General features: G+C 46.0%; 1 protein-coding gene across 3 annotated transcripts in view; it reads right to left on the bottom strand.

Annotated features, from left to right (window-relative positions):
* The window catches only part of bahcc1a (BAH domain and coiled-coil containing 1a), a 105,527-nt gene that overhangs the window by 13,197 nt on the left and 69,830 nt on the right, over nucleotides 1-22,500 (bottom strand). For all 3 annotated transcript variants that reach the window (XM_084070908.1, XM_084070909.1, XM_084070910.1), the window contains 12 exons: nucleotides 20,482-20,651; nucleotides 19,602-19,738; nucleotides 18,871-18,984; nucleotides 12,647-12,767; nucleotides 12,008-12,275; nucleotides 11,182-11,379; nucleotides 8,997-9,170; nucleotides 7,546-7,835; nucleotides 6,773-6,853; nucleotides 4,852-4,981; nucleotides 3,721-3,835; nucleotides 2,745-2,820 (listed from right to left, as the gene is read on the bottom strand). In XM_084070908.1, the coding sequence (XP_083927034.1) occupies nucleotides 2,745-2,820; nucleotides 3,721-3,835; nucleotides 4,852-4,981; nucleotides 6,773-6,853; nucleotides 7,546-7,835; nucleotides 8,997-9,170; nucleotides 11,182-11,379; nucleotides 12,008-12,275; nucleotides 12,647-12,767; nucleotides 18,871-18,984; nucleotides 19,602-19,738; nucleotides 20,482-20,651 (1,874 nt within the window). The remainder of the gene's footprint in view (nucleotides 1-2,744; nucleotides 2,821-3,720; nucleotides 3,836-4,851; nucleotides 4,982-6,772; nucleotides 6,854-7,545; nucleotides 7,836-8,996; nucleotides 9,171-11,181; nucleotides 11,380-12,007; nucleotides 12,276-12,646; nucleotides 12,768-18,870; nucleotides 18,985-19,601; nucleotides 19,739-20,481; nucleotides 20,652-22,500) is intronic.

Genomic DNA, 22,500 nt, shown 5'->3' with positions numbered 1-22,500 from the left:
ACAATTATGTATAATTGTATAATTACGTCCCTATTCAGGGATGATTTAAGCAAGTTGTAATGTTAGCCTGACATGGCTGGGTGAGAATGCATCTCGTCGAGAAGAAACCTTGTATCTCTATGTTTTGAGTCTTTAAGTTTATTTTTTTCTTTTCATAATGCCTACGTGTTCGTGTTCGTGGTTCTCAAATGTTTTTGGCTTCAGTACCTTCAGTAACCCCTTTACCAGATTACAATAATATTATGCATTTTTAAAACAGAGAATAGAGAAACCCATAGCTAGCATATCGTTGCTGTCGGGCAGAAACCTCTAATCTCCACGTTTTAACTTTTCGTACTTTTTGATCATACGACTATAGATATACTGGCATCCAGGGAGTGTGTGTGTGCACAGTTTCACGTCGTTCAGGCCAACAGTGTCGGAAATTAATAATGTAGATGTAGAGGTAGATCTGCTATTTTCACTATTATTGATAATTTTTGAACATTTCTGGAAAATAATTCAATTTGTTTAGGAAAATGTCAAAATGTCAACACAGCAATGCAACGATATAAAAAAATATATATACTTTGTAATTTGTACGGAACTGTATCATTTTTAGATTTGAGCTAAAAAGCATTATTTTACACTTTGGGCTACTCAAAAATAGCAGATCAAGCTCATAGCGCGGCACCGAGTGCCGCGCTACGAGCTTGTAGATCTGCTATTTTTTTTAAATCGTGAAAATGTGTGCAAATCTTTGAATATATATATATTTTAAAGCGAACATTTTTAACTCAAATCTTTGCTTCTGGGGGTCCCTGGAACTAAATATTTTGATGGGGGTCCGCGGCCAAATACATATAATTTTGGGGGTCCTTGACATGAAAAAGTTTGAGCACCACTGATATAGAAACATACGTTTTTCAGAATACTGTTGAGCTTTAGGAGACATGTAGAATCGGCTTCAGGTCTCAATGGGTTAAAACTTTTGCTCAAGTACAAGTTTGACTGAGCAACTTTCACTTGTAGTTGAGTCATATTTGACTATAGGGGTATCTATACTTTGTACTCGAGTACTGGGGTTGAGTTCTCTGTCCACCACTGGGTAACCTAACCTCTTTCTGGTGTGTCATTGTGGCGTCACGTTAAGCTTTTAGCCCACGTCGCCACGGGCTCACACAGGGGGGCATGAACCGCAGGGACAGGAAGTCCACGTCATCTCCCATTAAAACCCCACAACATGAATGGATCCAGGTGTTAGAGGGATTATCACACACACACACACACACACACACACACACACACACACACACACACACACACACACACACACACACACACACACACACACACACACACACACACACACACACACACACACACACACACACACACACACACACACACACTCACACACTCACACACACACACGTTTGTAATATTATACTTGTGAGGACATACGCATTTTAGGACAGCTTTGTAAATAGCAGAAAATCACCCAAAAAAAATAGATCTACGAAGCGTCACGTTGTGAGCTTGTAGATCTATTTTTTCCCCCGGTGCACGACACCAGCGCACAACTATAGTATAAACTCTAGTATAAATCAGGTATAACTCTAACCCTAGCTTCTAAACCTAACCTCTAATCTTCTAAATCTAATCCTAATCCCAAACGGAATCTTTTCCTAAATGTAAGCCAAATTCCCCAAATCTTCTTTAACCATAAAAGGACCATTTCCCTATATGTCTATGTCTCAAATTCTACTATACTTGTGGAGACATCTGGCCCTCACAAGTATAGTAATACACGCACACAGACACACACACTGGGTTGCTGGGTTTAACGGACAACTCTCTCAGACACACAAACCCAAAGGCCCTAGCTAGCTGCCTCGCTCCCAGCTGTTCACATTAACTTAAGAGGTTTAGATGGCCTGAATGACCCCGACAGGGAGTTATGGGAGGATGAGAACGAGATAGAGGGGAAAGGGGAGGGGGGGGGGGGGGGGGGCAGAAAGAGAGACTGCAGACAGAATGAGAGCGTCAGACGGAGACGGACACGGGACACAGGGGATATAATATGCAGAGAGGGGCGGCGAAGGCGAGGAAAATATGTGATCCCTTAAAAAAGGGTGTCAGACAGGGAATAGGTGTGTGGGGGTCGGGTGGGTTGGTTCGTTGGTTGGGGTAAGTGAGGGTTATTCTAGTCCAGGGGGTCTTCAACGTTTTTCAGGCCAAGGAACCCCTAGCTGAGAGAGAGATGAAGCAGGGACCCCCTCTATATTGTATAAAATTGTGTTTCAGATTAAAGTTCTGCTCTTTTTTCCCTCTACACCTATTACCTCTTTGCCAAAAATAGCCGATCTACAAGCTCACAACGCCTCGCAGCGCGAGGCGTTGTGAGCTTGTAGATCTGCTATTTTCTCCTCAAAATAGGGATTTTCTCCTCAGAATAGGGATGCTAGGATTCAACAAGTGGTTAATGTAAAAAACATATCCTATCACACAAAGACAAAGGGGGAGTTGGTTTGGCCTGTGGTTCTCAAAGTGGGGTTCGGGGACCCCCAGGGTTCCTTGAGGGGGGTTCTAGGGGGTCCCCAGCTAAACGATTGATAGTTACGGGAACCAAATAGACCCTTACTGGTCTGTAACTGGTAACTCAAATACACTCTCAGAGTTATGGGGGTCCGTGGGTTACAAGGTTTGAAAACCACTGGTCAAGTTGGGCTTCTTGAAAAAGTGAAAACAGGGGAGAGACTTACGGCTTCCTGAAGCAGCTGATCCAGAGAGTAGATTTTGGGGCGGTTTCCTCTTTCGCCGTCGATAACAATGCTGAAGCTATCGAGAGAGAGAGAGAGAGAGAGAGAGAGTGAGAGAGAGACAGAGAGAAATTAAATTAGGCTATTTTCAGCTGATTGTACACTTTAACTCTTTAGAGTGTAAAATTGGAATAAATCTTTTACACTGCTCGAGAGCATTCCAGACTTTACAGTGTACAGTATAATGCCTTGCCTGTCTGGCTTCCCATGGCCATAAACTACACCCACTGTACTGTATGCCATTTGTCTTTTCACTGCCTGAGCCAGAGCGGCCTTATCGACAGTGTGAGCGAGCCAGGTGCAGATAGACATAGAGTTATGCAACAGAGAGTGAGGATGGAGGAGAGAGAGAGAGAGAGAGAGAGAGAGAGAGAGAGAGAGAGAGAGAGAGAGAGAGAGAGAGAGAGAGAGAGAGAGAGAGAGAGAGAGATAGAGAGAGAGAGTGATCTCTGCACGAGATATTTGGGCTCCCGCTGTGGTGGTAAGCTTCTGGGTGCCAACAGTGGCAGAGACCTTCACACCACTGATGCACCATAGACATACACTGTAAAAAGCCTAAGTGTTTAATTTCCCTCGGAGAGTGTTGAATGGATCCATTTCGGGTCCATTTCAACACTCTCAGAGAGAAATTAAAACCACTCAGGATTTTGCAGTGTAGCGACTGAGTTCTGAGTGTGCATGTTTGCATTTGTGTTTGTATGCGTGTGACTGTGCGTGTGTGTGTGTGCGTCCATAATGTGTGTGTGTGTGTGTGTGTGTGTGTGTGTGTGTGTGTGTGTGTGTGTGTGTGTGTGTGTGTGTGTGTGTGTGTGTGTGTGTGTGTGTGTGTGTGTGTGTGTGTGTGTGTGTGTGTGTGTGTGTGTGTGTGTGTGTGTGTGTGTGTGTGTGTGTGTGTGCGTGCGTGCGTGTGTAAGCTTACATGTCAGGCACTTCCAGAGTGTGGACCCTGGCGGCATACAGCAGCTCGTCTTCCTTGGAGATCAGGACCTTGAGTCCGTCCGTCAACAGCTCTCTGGTCAGGATGCAGTTGGGAGCTGCAAGGCGTCAAGAACCGCAGTGTTAGTCAGCGTCGGAAAATTTTCTGGTTGGGATTATTTTATTACATACTTATTTCACAGTATGTATTGCACTCAAAAACTTGAAACAAGCCCCAGCATCTTAAATGGGGCATGGCGTTCACACTAGCAGCGACAAAACACACAAAACTAGAAAGCAAACTGTCGCAGAGTTGCTGTGTAAGTGTTGCACAACACGCTCGTTGACATCATTAAGCCACATGTCCAACGAGCGAGAAAATATAAAGGCTTGGGTTCAAAAGAACAGGGAACTGACTAATGGAAATAAATTGTTTTCCCCCATTACAAGCAGGAATTGTGTGGAGAGACATGAGTGGAAATGGATAAACAACACTTGGTTATTTTGTGGCTTTGTAGCTGAAGTTGAAGCCAGCTGTATATTTTGTATCTGTGTAGCGGGCGTCAGTTAGGGCTGTCACGATTACACATTTAAGTTGACGATTAATTGTCACTCAAATGATTGCGATGAACGATTTATTTGTGTTTGGCATTGAACATTGGAACACATGAATACATTTTTTATTTGTGTTTGCCTTTTAGGCTTCGTAATCACAAATTTCATAGGGCAGATATGACAAATAATTAAATATACAAAGCAATTATTGACATATTTAATTATTTTATACATGTAAAAATAGCAGAAATAGCTGATCTACAATCTTACAACGCGTCACAAAGTGATGCGTTGTAAGCTTGTAGATCTGCTATTTCTGATTTTTTTTTAATAGTTTTCAACATGGAAACGATTATAACGATTATGCAAAAATAATTGCGATGTTGCGATTAGACGATTATGTAATAATTGTGACAGGCCTAGCGTCGGTTTGTGCCTCCATGTCGCTGGCTTCCATTGAAAATGAGTGTCAGCCTGTAGCTTTGTCGCTAACAGTGTGAACGCAGCATCAAGCAGTGTCCACAGGCTTACAATAAGAAGCCCCCCACCACCCGCCCCGGCCCCCCGCCTTCCTCCTCACCTGCAGTCCTCCTGTGGTTGTAAGAATGGCCGCCGTCCTCGTCCCCTTCAGAGAAGCTGCTGTCGTCCATCTGAAAGCCCTCGTCGGCCGCAAAGCTCTCCAGCAGCCGGCTCACCGCTCGCCCCTTTGGCTGTGGGAAACAACGAGCTGGTTAACCACTTTAACCCCTCTATACTTAGTCAAACGAATGAGTTACAACTATACTTGGACCAGTTTCTTTCCGTCCACAGCAAAACGTGCAAATGTTCCCCCCAGAATAGGCACGGTGAGGTTCAAGTGGCCCCTATGTACTTCAGCGTACGACAGATACCGGAAAATAACAAATCTACAAGCTCGTAGATCTACCTATTGTCACTATTTTTTTAAAATCTTTTAGAATTTATAGGAAATTTTACACAAAGGCTTAGAGTAGGCTATATGTTTTTTTGGCCTATAATGACATGCCCTGAAATAGGGGCGGCAGGTTTTAAAGTGGTTAGAGAGAGTGAGAGGAGTCGGCGGACAGGTTGATGTTTTGATGGATGGATTGATGGATCGATACGGTCATAGATGGATGGACGGACGGACGGACGGACGAGAATGATAGGAATACCAAAACAGAGAGAGAGAGAGAGAGAGAGAGAGAGAGAGAGAGAGAGAGAGAGAGAGAGAGAGAGAGAGAGAGAGAGGCGGGTGACAGTGTGGGTAAAATGTAAGAAAGTAATTTAGCGTGCAGCGCGGAGTAGCAGCTCGCCGCGGGCGACTTCACAGTGCATGTTAAATGTTCCCTTTCGGTAGCCATTTTATCCCAACACCGTCTCCCTCTGTCACAGCAGAAGGTGTGAGCCCCCCACCCCCCTCTTATTCAGCAGGGGGGCGGGCTGATGTGCTAAGTAGTCTCGACAGAGGAATGTGGGACGATGCGCTCGCTGACGGAAGACAGTGAAGAAGCTAGGAGGTATCTCAGTTAGGTTCATTAGTATTTATTTGCAACAACCCCTGTCCCTCAAGCATAAATAGCAGATCTACAAGCTATAGCGCAGCAGCTTGCATATCAGCTATTTTTGAATAGCCAAAGAGCCAAAATCAAAAAAATTACAAAGATGTGTTCCCGGTCTTAATGGGTTAATATCAAATATAGCAATATTGTTGATCTAAAAGCTCGTACAAGCTTATATAATAGAAGCTATTTTTACCATGCAACACCATCGTAATGACAAAGTATATAAAATAGGGCTTAACCAGATGAACCCTAGCATCCCTATTCTGAGATTTGGTGTAGGAATAAGGAAGGGACCTAGTATATATATACACGAATCCACGGAGCGCTGGCCTGTAGGTGGCGCCGCCATTGCTGCGGTGTCAGTCAGCTGCTGCTGCGGTTCTGTCCGTCTGTTGACGTTAGCAGAGCAGCCACAAACTACTGGCACCTGACGTAGGTGGTTCGTCCCCATTTTCTGTACATCTTTGTAAAGTTAGTGAGTGTGTGTGCGTGTGTGTGTGTGTCTATGTGTGTAGTTAGTAAAATGTAGACTGAAAGAACGAGCCCAATCGATGGTCTTGAAGGGCGGAGCCAAACCCAGGCGCTGGATTCCAGCGCCTGGGTTTGGAGCACTCTGATTGGTTAGGAGATAACAAGGTCCTAAGACCAGCGTTCCTGCAAGGTTCTCCCAGGCTTTTTTTCTTTTGAAACAAAAAAAAAGGCATGGGTTTCCGAGGCTAGTAAAATGTGACTCCAGCTGACTGACACCGCAGCAATGGCCACCTACTGTACAGGGCAGCGCTCCGTGGATTCGTGTATACTGTAGCCCTGTCAACAGTAGTATATCCATGCGTATATCCTTGCCGTCGGACAGAAACCTTGTTGTCTACATAATTCAAGTAGTACTTAGTTACTTTCCACCACTGGATATAACTACTACTGTGCCTAGTAATAGATTACCTGTTTGTTTCTACACCTCCTGCCTCTGCTGCCGTCCTCGCCGTGCGGAGACGGGACTCCGCTTGACCAACAACTTCTCCTCTGTGGAAGGAAGGTGGACATAAGGACAGGCATGGGATGGGTGTTAAAATAGAGTGTGAGTTCTCCCCCCCACCACGTGCCTGCTGGGTATGATTCATACCACCCAGTGTAAGAGAAGTGAGGGAGGGGAGGGGAGGGGGGTGTTGTTGGCAGTTGGCAGTGCTGTTGTTATGCAATGTGGGGGACTGAGCAGGAGAGTGAGGCTGTTCATCAGCAGATATGAGTATTGCATGTCTTCCATCTGACTGTTATCGTATCTCTTCACTCGTGATCACACTGGGGGGGGGGGCAGGGGGGGGGGGGGGGTTGAAAGCTGTGGGCATCATGTGGTCTCCACGATCTTTCAACATTATAGTCTGATGTATAGGGCTGGTCAATATGGACATGGCAAATATCATGGCATTTTTGTCTACATGCCTTGATATCGATATTGTGATGATTGTATTGTGACGGTTATGTACAGTATAGTATATATATATATAGACACACACACACACACACACTCACACACACACACACACACACACACACACACACACACACACACACACACAAATAATACAAATACACAATCTACAAGCTGACAATGCATTGTGATGCCATTTTTATTAATCCATAAAGGTATCTTATCTTATTTTAACTATTCTATCTATCTATCTAGTATCTACCTATCTGCCTATCTATCTTCTCACCTTACTGATGGCCCCTCTCAGCATGGTGCTCTTGCGCGTGGCCCTCTTCAACCTCTCGCTGGTGGTGGGGAAGGTAGCCAGGCCCATGCTCCTCCGGTAGAGGCTGCCTCTGGTCCCCAGGCTGCCCCAGCGAGGCTCCTGGGGTCTGGGTCCACGTGGCCTCCTGATGCCACCTGGCACGTGGTGATCTTCGTGGGGCTTCTTGACCGCAGTGGCCAGGCCCAGCCTGCAGGGGGCCTTCTTCCTCACTTTGACGTCTCCCTCCGCTCCAGACAGGCTCCTGTGGGTGCCTGTGTGCAGTTAAAATGAAGAGGGACAGATTTTAGGCTGGGGCTAAAACGCGCCAACGACACAAACCCAAAACAGATGCCTGTCGTGAAAAAGACGGGGGCGGTGGTTAGGGTAGTCGCGATCATAAAATTTTACTTGACGATGTATTGTGATTTAATTGTGTTTGGGGCACAAATGACTTATAGGCTACAAAGAAATAACTGATAATGACCGCTACCAATAATCCGAATAAATAATGTACTATGGCCAAAATAGGCCATATTTAATAACTTTATACTTACAAATACAATAAATAATAAAATAACAAATCTACAAGCTCCCAACTCGACGCACTGTGAGCACGTACTGTACATCGGCTATTAAAAAAACAAACAATTTGTAGATCCGACCGATATGCCCATAATATGGAGATCTCTGTATCTGTCAGTCCTTGTCCCTGTTATGCCCATATATAGAGATCCCTGATGTCATCAGTATATGCCCATATATGGGCATACCCCCTTTTGTGCCCATATATGGAGCTGACTGATTTGTTTGTGCCTGATGCCATGACGACACATTGAGGTTAGACAACACACTCCATATTTGGGCGTAGGTGCATAGTGTCATAGTGACATAAGTGTGACGACGTGGGCCGGCCTTAATTCATTCAAACCGGTAAAGCATCTGTGTCATTTTAGATTTCTTTGGCTATTCAAAAATAGCAGATATCCAAGCTCATAACATGGCACTTGTGTAGATCTGCTTTTTTTAAATCGTGAAAATCTGTGCAAATCTTTGAAAATATATACTTTTAAAGCTAACATTTTTTACTCAAATCTTTGCTTCAGGGGGGGTCCCAGGAACAAATTATTTTGAGATGGGGGGTCCCTGGAACAGAATATTTTGAGATGGGGGTCTGCGGCCAAATACATATTTTGGGTGGTCCTTGACATGAAAAAGTTTGAGAACCACTGATATTATAGAAACATACGGTTTTCAGAAAACTGTTAGGATTTAGAAGACATTTGTAGATAGACAATTTTAATATAGGGCATTTTTCAACCTGAAAACGACTATGACAATTATGCAACAATAACTGAGATTATGTCAAATAATTGCGATGGGGTGATTATGTTAATCGTGACAGGCCTAGAGGTGGTCTTACTGTACCATCTTACCGTATAGCTCCTGCCTCTCCTTCTTGTTCCTGGCTTTCTGATTGGCCTCCAGCTTGACGACAGACGAGGGAGTCGGACCGGTCATGGCGCAGCTGGAGATGACGTCCCGGGGCGGCTGAGCTTTGATGTCTTGTCCTTCGTCACTGTCATAACTGCCTTCGTCTTCCTCCTCGTCTGAAAGACGAAAAACATACGACGGGGGGTTTGAGGCTCATATATCGTGGGGGTGGGGGGCTTTTATGTACCGTCCTTTGCTTATCAAATTTATCATCGCTTTTCTTCCAACTCCTTCTTCTTCTCCCCACACCATATCGTTTTTATAGGCACTTCATTATGTTAGCTTTCTGTAATTAAACGTAACCTAGCCCCACCGTGCATAGAGATGATATATGATGTGACGGGGGTTTCTTTTGGGGGGGGGGGGGGGGGCGTGTGTGGTTGGGTCTTTCATCTGGCTAGAGTAGCAGCGCACTAAGTGAGCAAGTCAGCGTAAGTGATGAGTGAGTTTCTGTGTGTGTGTGTGTGTGTGTGTGTGTGTGTGTGTGTGTGTGTGTGTGTGTGTGTGTGTGCTTACTCAAGTACTGTACAATTGTAAGGTACTTTTACTTTACTTGAGTATTTCCAATTTTCAGTACTTTTACTTCTACTCCACAACATCTCAGAGGCAAATATTGTACTTTTTACTCCACCACAATTATTTGTAGTTACTAGTTACTTTGTAGATTTTGATTGTTATTACAAAACATACGTTAACCACTTCAGCCCTATATACATTTCGGCCATTTGAAAATAGCCCATCTACAAGCTCACAGTGTGTCGCGATGCGACACATTCTGAGCTTGTAGATCTGCTTTTTCAAAAGATTTTATACATTTGAAAACGTGTGAAATGGGACATTCTGCACAATGAGTACTTTTACTTTTGGTACTTAAAGTATATTTTGATAGCAATACTTTTGTACTTTTACTCAAGTACATTTTTAATAATGGACTTCTACTTGTAACAGAGTATTTCTACATTGCAGTATTGATACTTTTACTAAGGTAAAAAATGTGAGTACTTTTTCCACCACTGATTAATACAAACGTGTGTGTGTGTGTGTGTGAGTGAGTGTGTGTGTGTGTGTGTGCCATTGTGCAGCCGCCAGCCAGCCAGCCAGCTTGTCTGGGAGGCTGTCAGGGCTTCTCGCATGGCAACTCTCCACAGCTGCGGCTGTGCGTCTATAGCTCTGACGGGCCAGAAAAGGCCGCTGGAGGTGTCGGGTGTCTGCGCCCCCGCCGACGCGCCTGTCACCCTTACGAGACGATCATCAGCACCTTTTCACTCACCTCCGCGAGCCGGCGGAGATTAATCGTCAAAAGTTGATTTAGAAATTATCAAAAGGCCACGGCAGCAATGTGTGCAGAAACAAAGAGACTGGGGTTCTTTCAATTTTGTCAAAGAACGAAAAACTTGTCTTCTCTGATGACAATATCGGGGAACGCAACGTAATAGTCGAGCTTGACCCACGGGGTCAAATGAGACATCTGCACGACTGCGGTTTACTTATTGACGCTGTACTTTGACCGTGCCAGTGGAAATAGGTCATTTGGTGCAAGACGGCCCCGTTACACAGTAAAATCTTCAGTGTTTAATGTAGCCATGTGTTACTCAGAGAGTCTACACATGGTACCAAATGGACCCATACGTAGGGCGACCATATTTAAAAAACAAACAAAACGGGACCCACAATCACTTAAATAAATGTCAAAGAAATTGTCAAAAATAGTGAAAGTACCCCATCAACAAGCTCACAAAGCATCGCGATGCAACGCATTGACAGCTTCTAGATTGGCTATTCGCTACTTTTGACAATTTCTTTGACATTTATTTTTATTTTCATCAGGATGGGGGACAATTATTTTAGCACTTAAGCACACCTAGTGACTGCACCTTTCAACAGAACAGAACGGAACACCACAAACGTAAGCGATCAAAACAAAGTGTTATTTTAACTGTGGTGAAAACCGGGACAATGCAGTGAATGTTGAAACATTTTAGACATTTTAGTCTTTTAGAGACATTTCTTGGGAAGCTTGAAACCAGGACAATCCCGGGCCAAAACGGGACGTCTGGTCATACAGTACCCATAAGGGTCCATTTGGTCACATTTGTAGACTCTCTCGAGATCAATTAAGTGTCTCACCTTGCTCAGAGGAGTCACTCTCAGCGGGGGTGCTGTCGCCCTCCTCCAGGGTGTCTTGTCTCCTGCCGCGGAGCACCCGCGCTCTGGGCTGCTTCAGACGGGACGAGGAGTCTGCGGTCAGGCTGATGGATCCCTTCTTTCTACCTCGCCGCACCAGGCCCGTCCAGCTCTCCTGGGCGCCGCTGTCTGCACTGGTGGCTGAGAGAGAGAGAGAGAGAGGCCACACGCAAAGACCGTCAGGAAGTTCACATTCGAAGGACAGCGCGCTTACCGTAGTTCAGTGGTTCTCAAACCTTTTCACGGCAAGGAGCCCCAAATTGACACTTATTAGCCCGTGGATCCCCCCCATTTGAAAAGATATGCCAGGGACCCCCATAAGAGAAGATTTTTACGGCTCTAGCAGTGATTCTCAACCATTTTAACTTATTTCAAGGACCCCCAGTTTGACATGCATTAGGCTACGGACCCCCATTTAATGGCCTTTCTATCTCTGGGACCCCAATTTATATTGTAAAATCAATGTTGATGTAACTCAGAGAGTGTACAAATGGAACCAAATGGACCCGTTAGGGTCCATTTGGTTCCATTTGTACACTCTCTGAGTTACAGACCCATAAGGGTCCATTTGGTTCCTAACTATCTATCATCTACCTGGGGACCCCCTGGAACTCCCTCAAAGACCTCTGGGGGTCCCCGGGCCACACTTTGAGAAGCAGTGGTTTAAGAATACACACGGCGTCAGAGAGTCAAACTAAAAACACACATGCGGCAACCCGATGATGACGGGGGGACGGGGGGGACAGGGCGGACGGGGTTCAGTGTCTACCTGTGTCACTCTGTCCCCCGGACTCGCGCTGGGACTCTGCTTTGTTGTTGTTGCCGCCCTGCTGGACCCGGTGGAGTCCGTGCTTGACGGAGGCGGAGCCGGAGGGCGACACCTCCTTGTCCCTGATGGAGCCTGTTGTCCCTGAGAGGAGGAGAGCCCTCTTACCCTGCTGGGCCTTCTGCTTGAGCTGCACCACACTGTCGCCGGGCAGCTTGGAGCCGAGCAGGCCGTGAAGAGCGCTCTTTCTGCTGCAGCCTGGCACTTTCATCTGCAAGAACAGAGAGAGAAACCAAGAGAGAGAGAGAGAGAGAGAGAGAGAGAGAGAGAGAGAGAGAGAGAGAGAGAGAGAGAGAGAGAGACAGTTACAACCCCGGTCACAGCAGCAGCAGAAAAGCCAGAGAAACAGTGGAAAGGAGAAAAAAAGAACAGAAGACACCGCAATGAAAAAGATATTAATATGGAGAGAGCGGGGGAATTTGACTCCTGAGGGTGAGCACCTAATTAGAAATGGGCGTGCGACAAGGGGAAATATCAAACGTAAAAAGAAACAAAGAGTGGCCTCTTTTTTATTTTGAGTTGCACGGAGGACAAAAGAGAGAAGGACGAAGAGGAGAGGGGGGGGGGGTGGGGGGGGCTGACCTGAGTACCGCCGAGTCTCTCAAAGCCCCGATTGGACAGCTTCTTCTTCCGCCTCTGGCCGTCGCCGCCTCCTCCTCCTCCCAGGTCGTCAGGCGACAGCGTAAGCCCCGCCCCCATGGACCTGCCAGTCAAAACAAGGGAGAGAGGCATTCATCAGAGAAGAATGGTGGAGGTATGAAAAGAGAGAGTGTGTGTGTGTGTGTAGGGGGGATGTGATGTCTGTGAAAAGAGATCAGAAGCAGTGGTGGAAAAAGTACTCAAATTCCTTTTTTTAAGTAAAAGTATCAATACTGCAATGTAGCAATACTCCTTTTGGTCAGAAAGACCAAAAGTCCGGAATTCAAAATTCAAATATTGTACTTTTACTCCACTGCAATTATTTGAAAACTTAGTTGCTAATTACTTTGTAGATTTTGATAATCATTGCAAAACATACAGTAACCACTTCAGCGTCTTTGCAGCCCATCAGGAGAATATAGAATAGAATTTCACACGTTTTCAAATGTATAAACATCTTTTGAAAATAGCAGATCTACAAGCCCACAATGTGTCGCGATGCGACGCATTGTGAGCTTGTAGATCTGCTATTTTTAAATGGCCGAAATGTATATAGGGCTGAAGTGGTTACTGTATGTTTTGCAATGATTATCAAAATCTACAAAGCAACTAGCAACTAAGTTTTCAAATAATTGTAGTGGAGTAAAAGTACAATATTTGCCTCTGAGATGTAGTGGAGTAGAAGTAAAAGTACTGTAAATTGGATATACTCAAGTAAAGTAAAAAATCACACCCAGTGTGAAGTGAGCGGTGTGGTCATCACAGTGATGGAAGCTCACTTAAAAAAACGTTTTTTTTTTAAAGTGCATAGTCCTATTTATAGGTTATTCATTTCATCATGTGTCTCGCTAGCCAATCACAGTGCTGAATAGAGTCAGCCAATATAGTCAGCCAATCACAGTACAGCTAGGGGTGTACTAATGTAGAGGGGTGTGCTATTATGAGACAATCACAGTACAGCGAAGGGTGTACTAATGAGGTGTCCCAACCCCACTTATAGGAGCGGCTACACCGCTCAAAAATACCTCAAAATTGTACTTAAGTACAGTACTTGAGTAAATGTACTTAGTTACTTTACACCACTGATCAGAAGGGGTGGGTGGGTTAGTTGAGTCACCTCTCTCTGACTTCTAATAATGCTCTTAATGTTCTTCGTCTGATGAGCAGAATGAGCAGAATAGGAAATAAAAGAATAAAACTGGGATCTGAGGTGGAGCCCAGAATCATTTGATGAGGAGTGTGGAACGAGAAGTTTCTTAACATCTCTTCTAGGGAGCGTCTTTGCAGCCCATCAGGAGAATATAGGATAGAACAGCAGTTCAGTGTAATCAGTGTAACCAGGAGCTGAGGAGGCTCTCTGAACGCCACGGTGAAACGGTTGGTTGGAAAAGGCACCGACGTTGGCGTTGGTTAGCGCACGGCCCTGTTGTTTCCCGGTTGAATATCACAGCTCTGCGGTGGTGTGTGCCATTGTCGCTTCCATATCAGCGTGGCAGGCTCTCTTTCCCCAAACAGCACGCCACATCACAGGCCAAAACCCACTCCAAACGCCCTTGAATTTTCCCCCTGGAAGGCTGCCCAAAGACCACACGGACGACGAGAGCCGGCTGGGCCGTGCTCAAACAAAAGATTAACCGCCTCGCTCCTACTGTGTGTGTGTGCAGCCTAGGAATGTCATCAGTCACATTTGCAGAGAAAGCAGAGCCCTAATCTAGAGTGCCCCATCGCCGGCAAAAAAACGGAAAGACACGTTCAATTTTTCATCCTAATGCTTTGTTTACACAAGCGTAATAACACACGGTTTTGGGATCGCCGGCGTTAGCGCGTGTGCACGTGTGTGCACGAGCGCACAGACCTACGCGCAGCGTGTCTGTGAACCCGGCAGGGCCTTCAAGTGCGCTGCGCTGGCACTGTTACAGTATATCTCACATTCGGAGCGTGCCGGTGTGGTGCCGGTTAATGCCAAGACCAAGCGAGGGGAAAACTGTTGATCTGGGTTGGTGGGGGATGGGGGGCGGTTACTCAAGTACTGTACTCAAGTACAACTTCCGGGTACTTTAACTTTACTAGTGTATTTACATTTTTTTTTCAATACTTTATACTTCTACTCTCAAGAGGCAAAAGTTGTGTTTTTTACTCCACTACTATTTTACAGCTTTAGTTACTAGATTCAAATTATTATTACAAAATATACATTAAAGGGATAGTTCACCACCAAAATGACTTTTTTTCTATCGATTAGTCACCCCATGGAGACTTGAAGTCATGTTTTTTTTTGTCGAATTCCTAAGCCAATAATTTCATGACCGGCAGCGGTTCCAGTAGGGAGACACAAAGAGTCTCTTTTGTGTCTCCTACCGGAACCGTTGCCTACCGGTCTGCAGGTCATCAAATTATTGCCTTAGGAATGCGACAACAATGGGGTTTCCATGGGGTGACTAATCCTTAGAAAATAAGTAATTTTGGGGGTGATCTATCCCTTTAACCAATTAAGACCTATTTTATCCTTGGGCTATTCGGAAAAGCATCGCAATGTATCGCTTGTAGATCAGCCATGTACTTTTACGGTACCGTATGTACATTTTGATGACAATACTTTTGTAAGGAACATTTTTAATACAGGAGTATTTTTTTATTTTAATATTATGGCATTGAATCTGAGTACTTCCTCCGCCACGGTTCGGTTAGACGGAACAGCAGAGCCTGTCTGTCCCATCAACTGTCAGCAGCGTGACAGGGCAGTGGCAGTGAAGTGTGAGCCGTCCCTGCCAGGCACATTTCTGCTGACTGCCACTGTTGACAAACGCGATGTGACAGAGTCCCGTCCCCTCGTGGGGGTAGTGGGGCGGGCGGCGGGACCAAGCGTAGAGTGACTAATTAAACACAATTGATTAGCAAGGTTTGCCCGGCCCCGGCTATGCCCCCCCTTCCCACCTTCCCCCTTTTACATTCAAAACAGCAGCATCAGAAAGGCCTCTGGTGTGTTCTTGCCCAAAGGAATTAAATGACACATAATAATAATACAGGAGCACACGCATGCAGCTATGTGTGCGTTCGTTGTGCATTATACACAGATTGCGCGGATGAGTGAATGAACTAAAGCCCAACACATACGACCAAGGCATGCATGGACGTATCTCACAGGCACGCATGCACGCACGCGCACGCGCACACGCACACGCACACGCGTGCACACGCACACACACACACACACACACACACACACACACACACACACACACACACACACACACTAACCGTCCCTATAGTCCCCGCAAAATCCTGTGAACAAGTCAAGATGGAGTTAGACTGGTGTGCCTGATTTATACTTGGGTTGCTTGGCACGTCCCAAAAATAGCCGATCTCCAAGCTCGAGCTTGTAGATCGGCTATTTCCGGTGAGCAAACACTGGGCGCCCAACTAAGTAAACAACTCAGCCTTTACCCACTGACCCACTGGCCTCCATCAGAGCTCCAGAGCATCAGCATGGTGTAGTGGCGTGAGTGACAGGTACAGTACATGGCGTTTACATAATCCTGCCATGTAAGCGCTGCATGGGGCCCGTATATACACACCACAGTCTGCCTGCCAGCTTCCTCATTCAAGAATCAGCATCCCGTCGCTCATGCCGCGCACACGGGGGAACCGGCTGTCCTGTAGGAACGCGGCGCAAACACCGAGGCCTGGCCTGCCCCGCCCGCCTGGGCGAGGCGACTGGCGAAACAAAAAGCAAGCGCAGCTGTTGCTCTAGAGCCCCAGACGTTGAGTGTGACACAACAGAGACAAGAGTCTCATTTACTGTAGCGTGGCCTGAAGGGCCAGGTCACCCTTGGACCTGCCCCAACACCCCCGACCCCACCCCCCTTCACACCGTCCACGCGCCCCCCCTCCTCCCCCTCCTCCTCCTCCGCAGCACTGTGGGATCATGGCCTGTTGCCCTTTCATTTGGGTTTCACTGTCACCCATCATCAGTGTCCCCCACCCCCGTGCCCAGTACTGGCCCCGGTGAGGGGGGAGTGTATATGAGTGGAAGGAGAGAGGAGGTGACATCACAGAGGGACAGCTGGGAACACAGTGGAATGCTGCCCAGAAACAACAGAGAGAGAGAGATAGTGCGAGAGAGAGAGAGAGAGAAAGAGAGAGAGAGAAATACAGAGGTGGCACTGAGCATAATAAGCCCCTCTCTAATCTCTGCATATCGTCGCTGTCGGGCATAAACCTTGTGTCTCCAGATTTCATCTTCTTTATGCTTTGTCATAAATGAATGCCCTGTTTAGTTTATTAGAACGTACGGCGGTGTCGCGCAAAAGAAGTGCAAATAGCGGATCTCGTTGCTGTCGGGCAGAAACCTCGTATCTCCATATTTTAACTTTGCATGTTTTTTTTCGTAAATGAATGGCCTGGCCTACTGAACGTACATCATCGTTCAAGAGTGTCATGCGATGCGACGTGTTGTTAGCTTGTAGCTCTGGCTATTTTCACTATTTTTCAAACATTGTGAAAGTGGTCTGTGGGTTTTTACAAATATTGAAAGGACCTTGTGACCAAATATTAACTACATTGGAACACAGCTTCTTTTTTCCCATTTCCTGAAAAGTAACGGTTTTGGGACATACTGTATGAGGTTTCTGACCGACAGCGATGATCTACAAGTTCTCAAATGTTTTCGTGCCAAGGACCCCCAATAGAGAAGAAAAAAACACATTTATGTAAAATGTTCCAATACTTTCAGGATTTTTCTTTTCTTTTTATATATATAAAAAAATAGCAGATGTACAAGCTCGCAGCACGGCACAAAGTGACCCCCGTGGTCCACGGACCCCACTTTGAGAACCACTGATCTACAAGCTCACGCCCGACAGCTTTCCTCGCCCGACAAGACAGTGACGATAACGTGGGCGCTGCCGTGCCGACGTGTATAATTGAAACCCTTATCGCCCTCCCAGGCTGCCGTTCATCTAAAGACACTGCACTGGTCAAAGCCTTCACTGTACGTTTTCATCATCGTCACCTGTTAATATGCTTTTAGGCAATTAATCCCTCTCTCTTTCATGTTCCGTTTGCATCCCTCTCTCTAACGCCATCGATTCTATCTGCCCTCTCTCTCTCACACACACACACACACACACAGACACACACACACACACACACACACACACACACACACACACACACACACACACACACGGGGGCCACAGAATCAAAGCCCCATAAATGTCAGCGTGCCTCTGGTGGCTCTTGCTTTGGACCGTGTGACCGACCCGCTACCCTATGGACCCCCGGTGACCCCAGCGGGGCTCTAATGGCAACGGCGTGTCACATTCCCGCTGCTGGGACAGATTACAGGAGAATTCACAGTACTCTAATTACAGCCTCCCGCCTGTCATCCCCTCCGCAGCCAGCAGGCAGAAGCCAAGCTGTAAACCCCCAACACACACACACACACACACTTTAACCCGCCTCAGCTCACCCCACCCTGACACCCACAGTAATGCCATTCATGTTTAGGTCTGAGTGATACTTTGGTCTCGCCTCCGTGGCGTGCGACCGAAATTTGGGTGCGCGACACTGGGCTCGCATAAAAAAACCTCTAATAAATCGGGCTTTATTATAATTGGCCGGGCAGAAACTCATTTGGACGTACACAGAGTGATATGTGAGGGCGTGCACACATTGGCGTGTGTGTGTGTGTGTGTTGTGTGCGCACGCATAGCATGCCATATGTGGTGAACAGACACACTGGGCTAACAGTCTGCTATTAGCGTGCACGCACAAAAACACTACACACACACACACACACACACACACACACACACACACACACACACACACACACACACACACACACACACACACACACACACACACACACACACACACACACACACACACACACACACAGCACTGACAGATTACACTGTAATACAATTGAGCAGTAATGCTGATTAGGTTAAGAATGGGTTCAAGTGGACTTCCTTGAAACGTTCTGCGGGTTTTTTCACTTCCTGTGTTTTTTTTCTTGTCTTTTTTTTTTTGCCAGTGGGAGGTGGTCTCCCCTGGATCCCTGGATGCCTGTGATACAGAGGGGCTTATCAGGAGTGTCTGGACCAGCGCCAGGAAGAGGAGATGATGAAGTGGGGGGTGGCGGGTGGGGGGGGGGTACTCACTTCACTTTTCTCTGGCCCTCCGATGAGGACACGGGCCCCGTGGCGAGAGCCGGCTTCCGCTTCCTCGGCCGTCCCGGGCCTCTCCGCGCAGGGCTGCGAGGCGTTTCCTCCTTCCTGCTTGTAAGATGCATGAGTGCACGTGCACACGGACAGACACACACACACACAAAGAGGGAAACTCAAGATACTATGTCGTCTGTGTCGGGCAGAAACCTTGTATCTCCATATTTCAACTTTTCCTGTTTTTTTTCATAAATTAATGCCGTTCTTTGTCGTACATGAGTGACGCGTGGAAATAGTGAGAATAGAGATCTACAAGCTCACAAGTCACAACTCGTCGTGAGCTTGCAGACCTGCTATGTTCACTATAGTTGATCAAGTGTGTCTGTAGGTTTAATCAATATTGAACCAATGAAAAGTATTAACAAGACTTCGTGACTAAATAATAACTATGTTGGATCCATTGAAAAACATTTTCTTTTGTTACATTTCTAAGTTTTGGATATACACGGTTTCTAGCCGACAGCAACAATTATGTGAATAACAAATGGTTGGGACCAGTCGCAGAATAAAGAAAGGAATCCTTGGAGAAGTTGGAAGGAAGTATGTCTAAGGGGGGGGATTTCTTTTTTCTGCGCTTTACAAATCCATGAATGCAGGTCAAACGGTCATGTGGTCGAGGTTGGGAAACGAGAGCAGAGGTACGAGAGGATGCACAGGCCCATACTCACTGATGGTCATGCTTCCTCTGGAGCTTGGCCAGTTCCCTCTGTTTTTCTTTGTAGCGTCGCTGTAGCTCGGCCAATTTAACACGCATCGCCAACTCGGGTCCGTCCATAGTTTCCATGCCACCTTTAGCCGGGCATGCCTGAGGAACACAACAGAGGTGTTGAACTACCTACTCACACCTAACCAATAGTGCAGTGGTCAATGATGAATATATAGGGTTTAAGTGGTTAATTGGCAATTAATCAGTACGACAGTAAGACTTCCCAGAAACAATACAGGGCAGGGCTGTCCTCAACTAGAGAAATCGACTAATACTCATAGGAATTTGTGAACTAATCTATTAGTTGATTTAATCAACAAATCTGTAAACTTGCGTTTGCCAGCCTATTCAGGTGGGTGATGTTGAGAACTGAACATTCTAATGTTTATTTCACATTGGCCACTGGCTTTTGGCCTATTAAAAGTGCAGTAACTACATTTTTGGACACTTGTTTATTCGTCTCAAAGGTCAAATCAGTCTTCGTGATTTTGGGGGATAAACAATTACCTCATGAACAGATGTACAATTGTGTAATATAATATCACTTGTATACCAATAACCCATTTGGCTGGAAAGTTGAAACACTTTAAAGCCTTTCTTTTAATCACCTTGATTATTTGTGTAGTTACGGCACTTTAGCTTTGTAGGGCATCACTATTTAGCAAGAAATAATTCAATCAACATGGATATAAACATAGAAAACGACTAATCACCAATCAAAGTCTTGATCGCCATGGCCAAACCGATTAATTGATTATTTGACTATTAGGGGACCGCCCGAGAAGAAGGCACATGTTTTGGTGTCAAACAACTGACGTACTGTACTGTAACAGCTGTCTTACTGGTTCATTGCGTGGCGTCCAGTTGCATTTCCTACGGAGGTTGAGGGTCCGGCGGGCCGGGCAGTGCCGCCCTGCACTTGAGCTGCTCCCCTCCTGGGAGCCCATCTCTAGGGCGCGGGCAGCTGCCAGGGTGGCGAGGCTCTGGAGGTCAAAAATCAGCAACTCGTCTTCTATGGGGAACAAAGCGCATACACACACACACACACAGCAAAGTCCCGGGTGTTAGTGTAACTCTGAATGTGTAAAAAAATTGACTCGTAAGGGTGATTTTACTGTGCAAAATCAAACATTGGTCACACATCGTAATGTGTGCACGGCTCTGCATGTGTACAAGCATTCCATTTGTCTGGGTGTGCTGTGCACAACTTTCATCCTTATAAAAAAAAGTGTCAAAACGAATTCACGGGGAAGAAAGAGAGATGAGTGATTTGTCCGCACATTTCGGCGTGAAACGTGCAGACGCAGCGGCAGCTTGGTGTTACATTGTTACCAGTGTTATCTTCTATCGTGTGACTTATCCCACCATTGCAAATGAACGGGGCGAGGGAAAAGAGCACACAGATTAAGCGAGCATGAGGGCGCAGTAGCGTATCCTTTCAGAGGTCATGTCAATGTGGAATAAACAGATGCTGTTCTGTCAGTGGCCATCTGGGCCAGGCTTTTCCTATCCACTCCTCTCTGCCCGTGGCACTGACTGGATTCTATCTGTCACCAATGGACAGACCTATAGAGCCTGGATACCAGGGGATGAAGCCTAGTTATAAGCAGCTATGTGTAAACTACTGGTTAAGGTGGGGCCGGGGATGTCCCAGGGGTCTTTGAGGGGGTTCCAGGGGGTCCCCAGCTATTTTGCGGCTTGTGGTTAAAACTCTATGCACTTTTACACTTAACTGTTTTTTTGCACTTGAATTGCACTTGAATCTTCAGGTGGGACACCAATTTAATCCAAACAGGACAGAGAGACCATTTATCAGCTTAAATGTTATAGTGTTCCACTTCCAATTTTGTTTGTAAATGTTTTGGTGTCATAACTTTCTATTTCACTTGTTTATTCTTTGTATCTTTTCTGTTTACTAAAGAGCTGGAGATATGGGGAGACCTGTGTAACTGAACAAACACTATATCAGTGATTACTATCAGAATAAAGAGCTATTTAACAATTGTCTTAAAACAAAAACTATATCATTTATAGCACCTGTAAATTAACACTGAGGATTTTACAGTGTAGATTGTGGTCCCAAAAAATCAAATGAGGGTCAGCGGTCAAATGCATGTCAAACTGGGGGTCCTTGAAATGAAAAAGGTTGAGAATCACTGGTGTAAGCTATCCTACAAAGACTGACGGAATTATATGTTTTGAACACATTTAAAAGACACGCAGACAACTCTGTCTCTGTCATTCCAGCACGTGTTATTGTGGCCACTCCGATACACCGTTTGCCACCCCCTCCACCCCGATCCCAGAACAATACCTCATCACGAAGACAACAACATCACTGTCTCCGAAAATCAGTCGATGCTGCCCCCTTTTTATAGAAACCTCTTCTGGGAGCAGTTAAAGGCATTAGGATGCCGCTGTAAACACAAAACATCCTTTTTGTGCACGAATGAAAAAACTAAAGAAAACAACAAAAAAAAACATCCCAACTAAAAGAACACATGACGCTTTGAAAAACAAGGAAGCTTTTAAAAGCCACTTTAAAACAATGGGGTCTAATTAGCCAGGCAATGCTCCAGGGTGCTGAAAACATCCACTGCTTTTGTGATTACACGCTAACTTTCAGTAACACTTTGTGTTTGGGGGGACAGGGGGGACAAACTGTTCTTTTTTTCCCTGCTTTGTAAAAGCGTGTGTGTATGGGACTCTGTGTGTGTGTGCGTGTGTATGGGACTCTGTGTGTGTGCGCGTGTGTGTGTGCATGCGCGCACCTGCGGGTGCATGGATCAAACGGCAGCAGGGGTAGAGAGACAGAAAGACGGCTCCCCGAGGAAAGGTGGGAGGGAGAGAGAGGGGGGGAG

This window comes from Gymnoscopelus microlampas (assembly GCF_963454915.1).
Source record: "Gymnoscopelus microlampas genome assembly, chromosome: 11".
NCBI classification, from domain to species: Eukaryota; Metazoa; Chordata; class Actinopteri; order Myctophiformes; family Myctophidae; genus Gymnoscopelus; species Gymnoscopelus microlampas.
The sequence above is the reverse complement of the archived record's forward strand: the minus strand, read 5'-3'. Positions and strand labels throughout refer to the sequence as shown.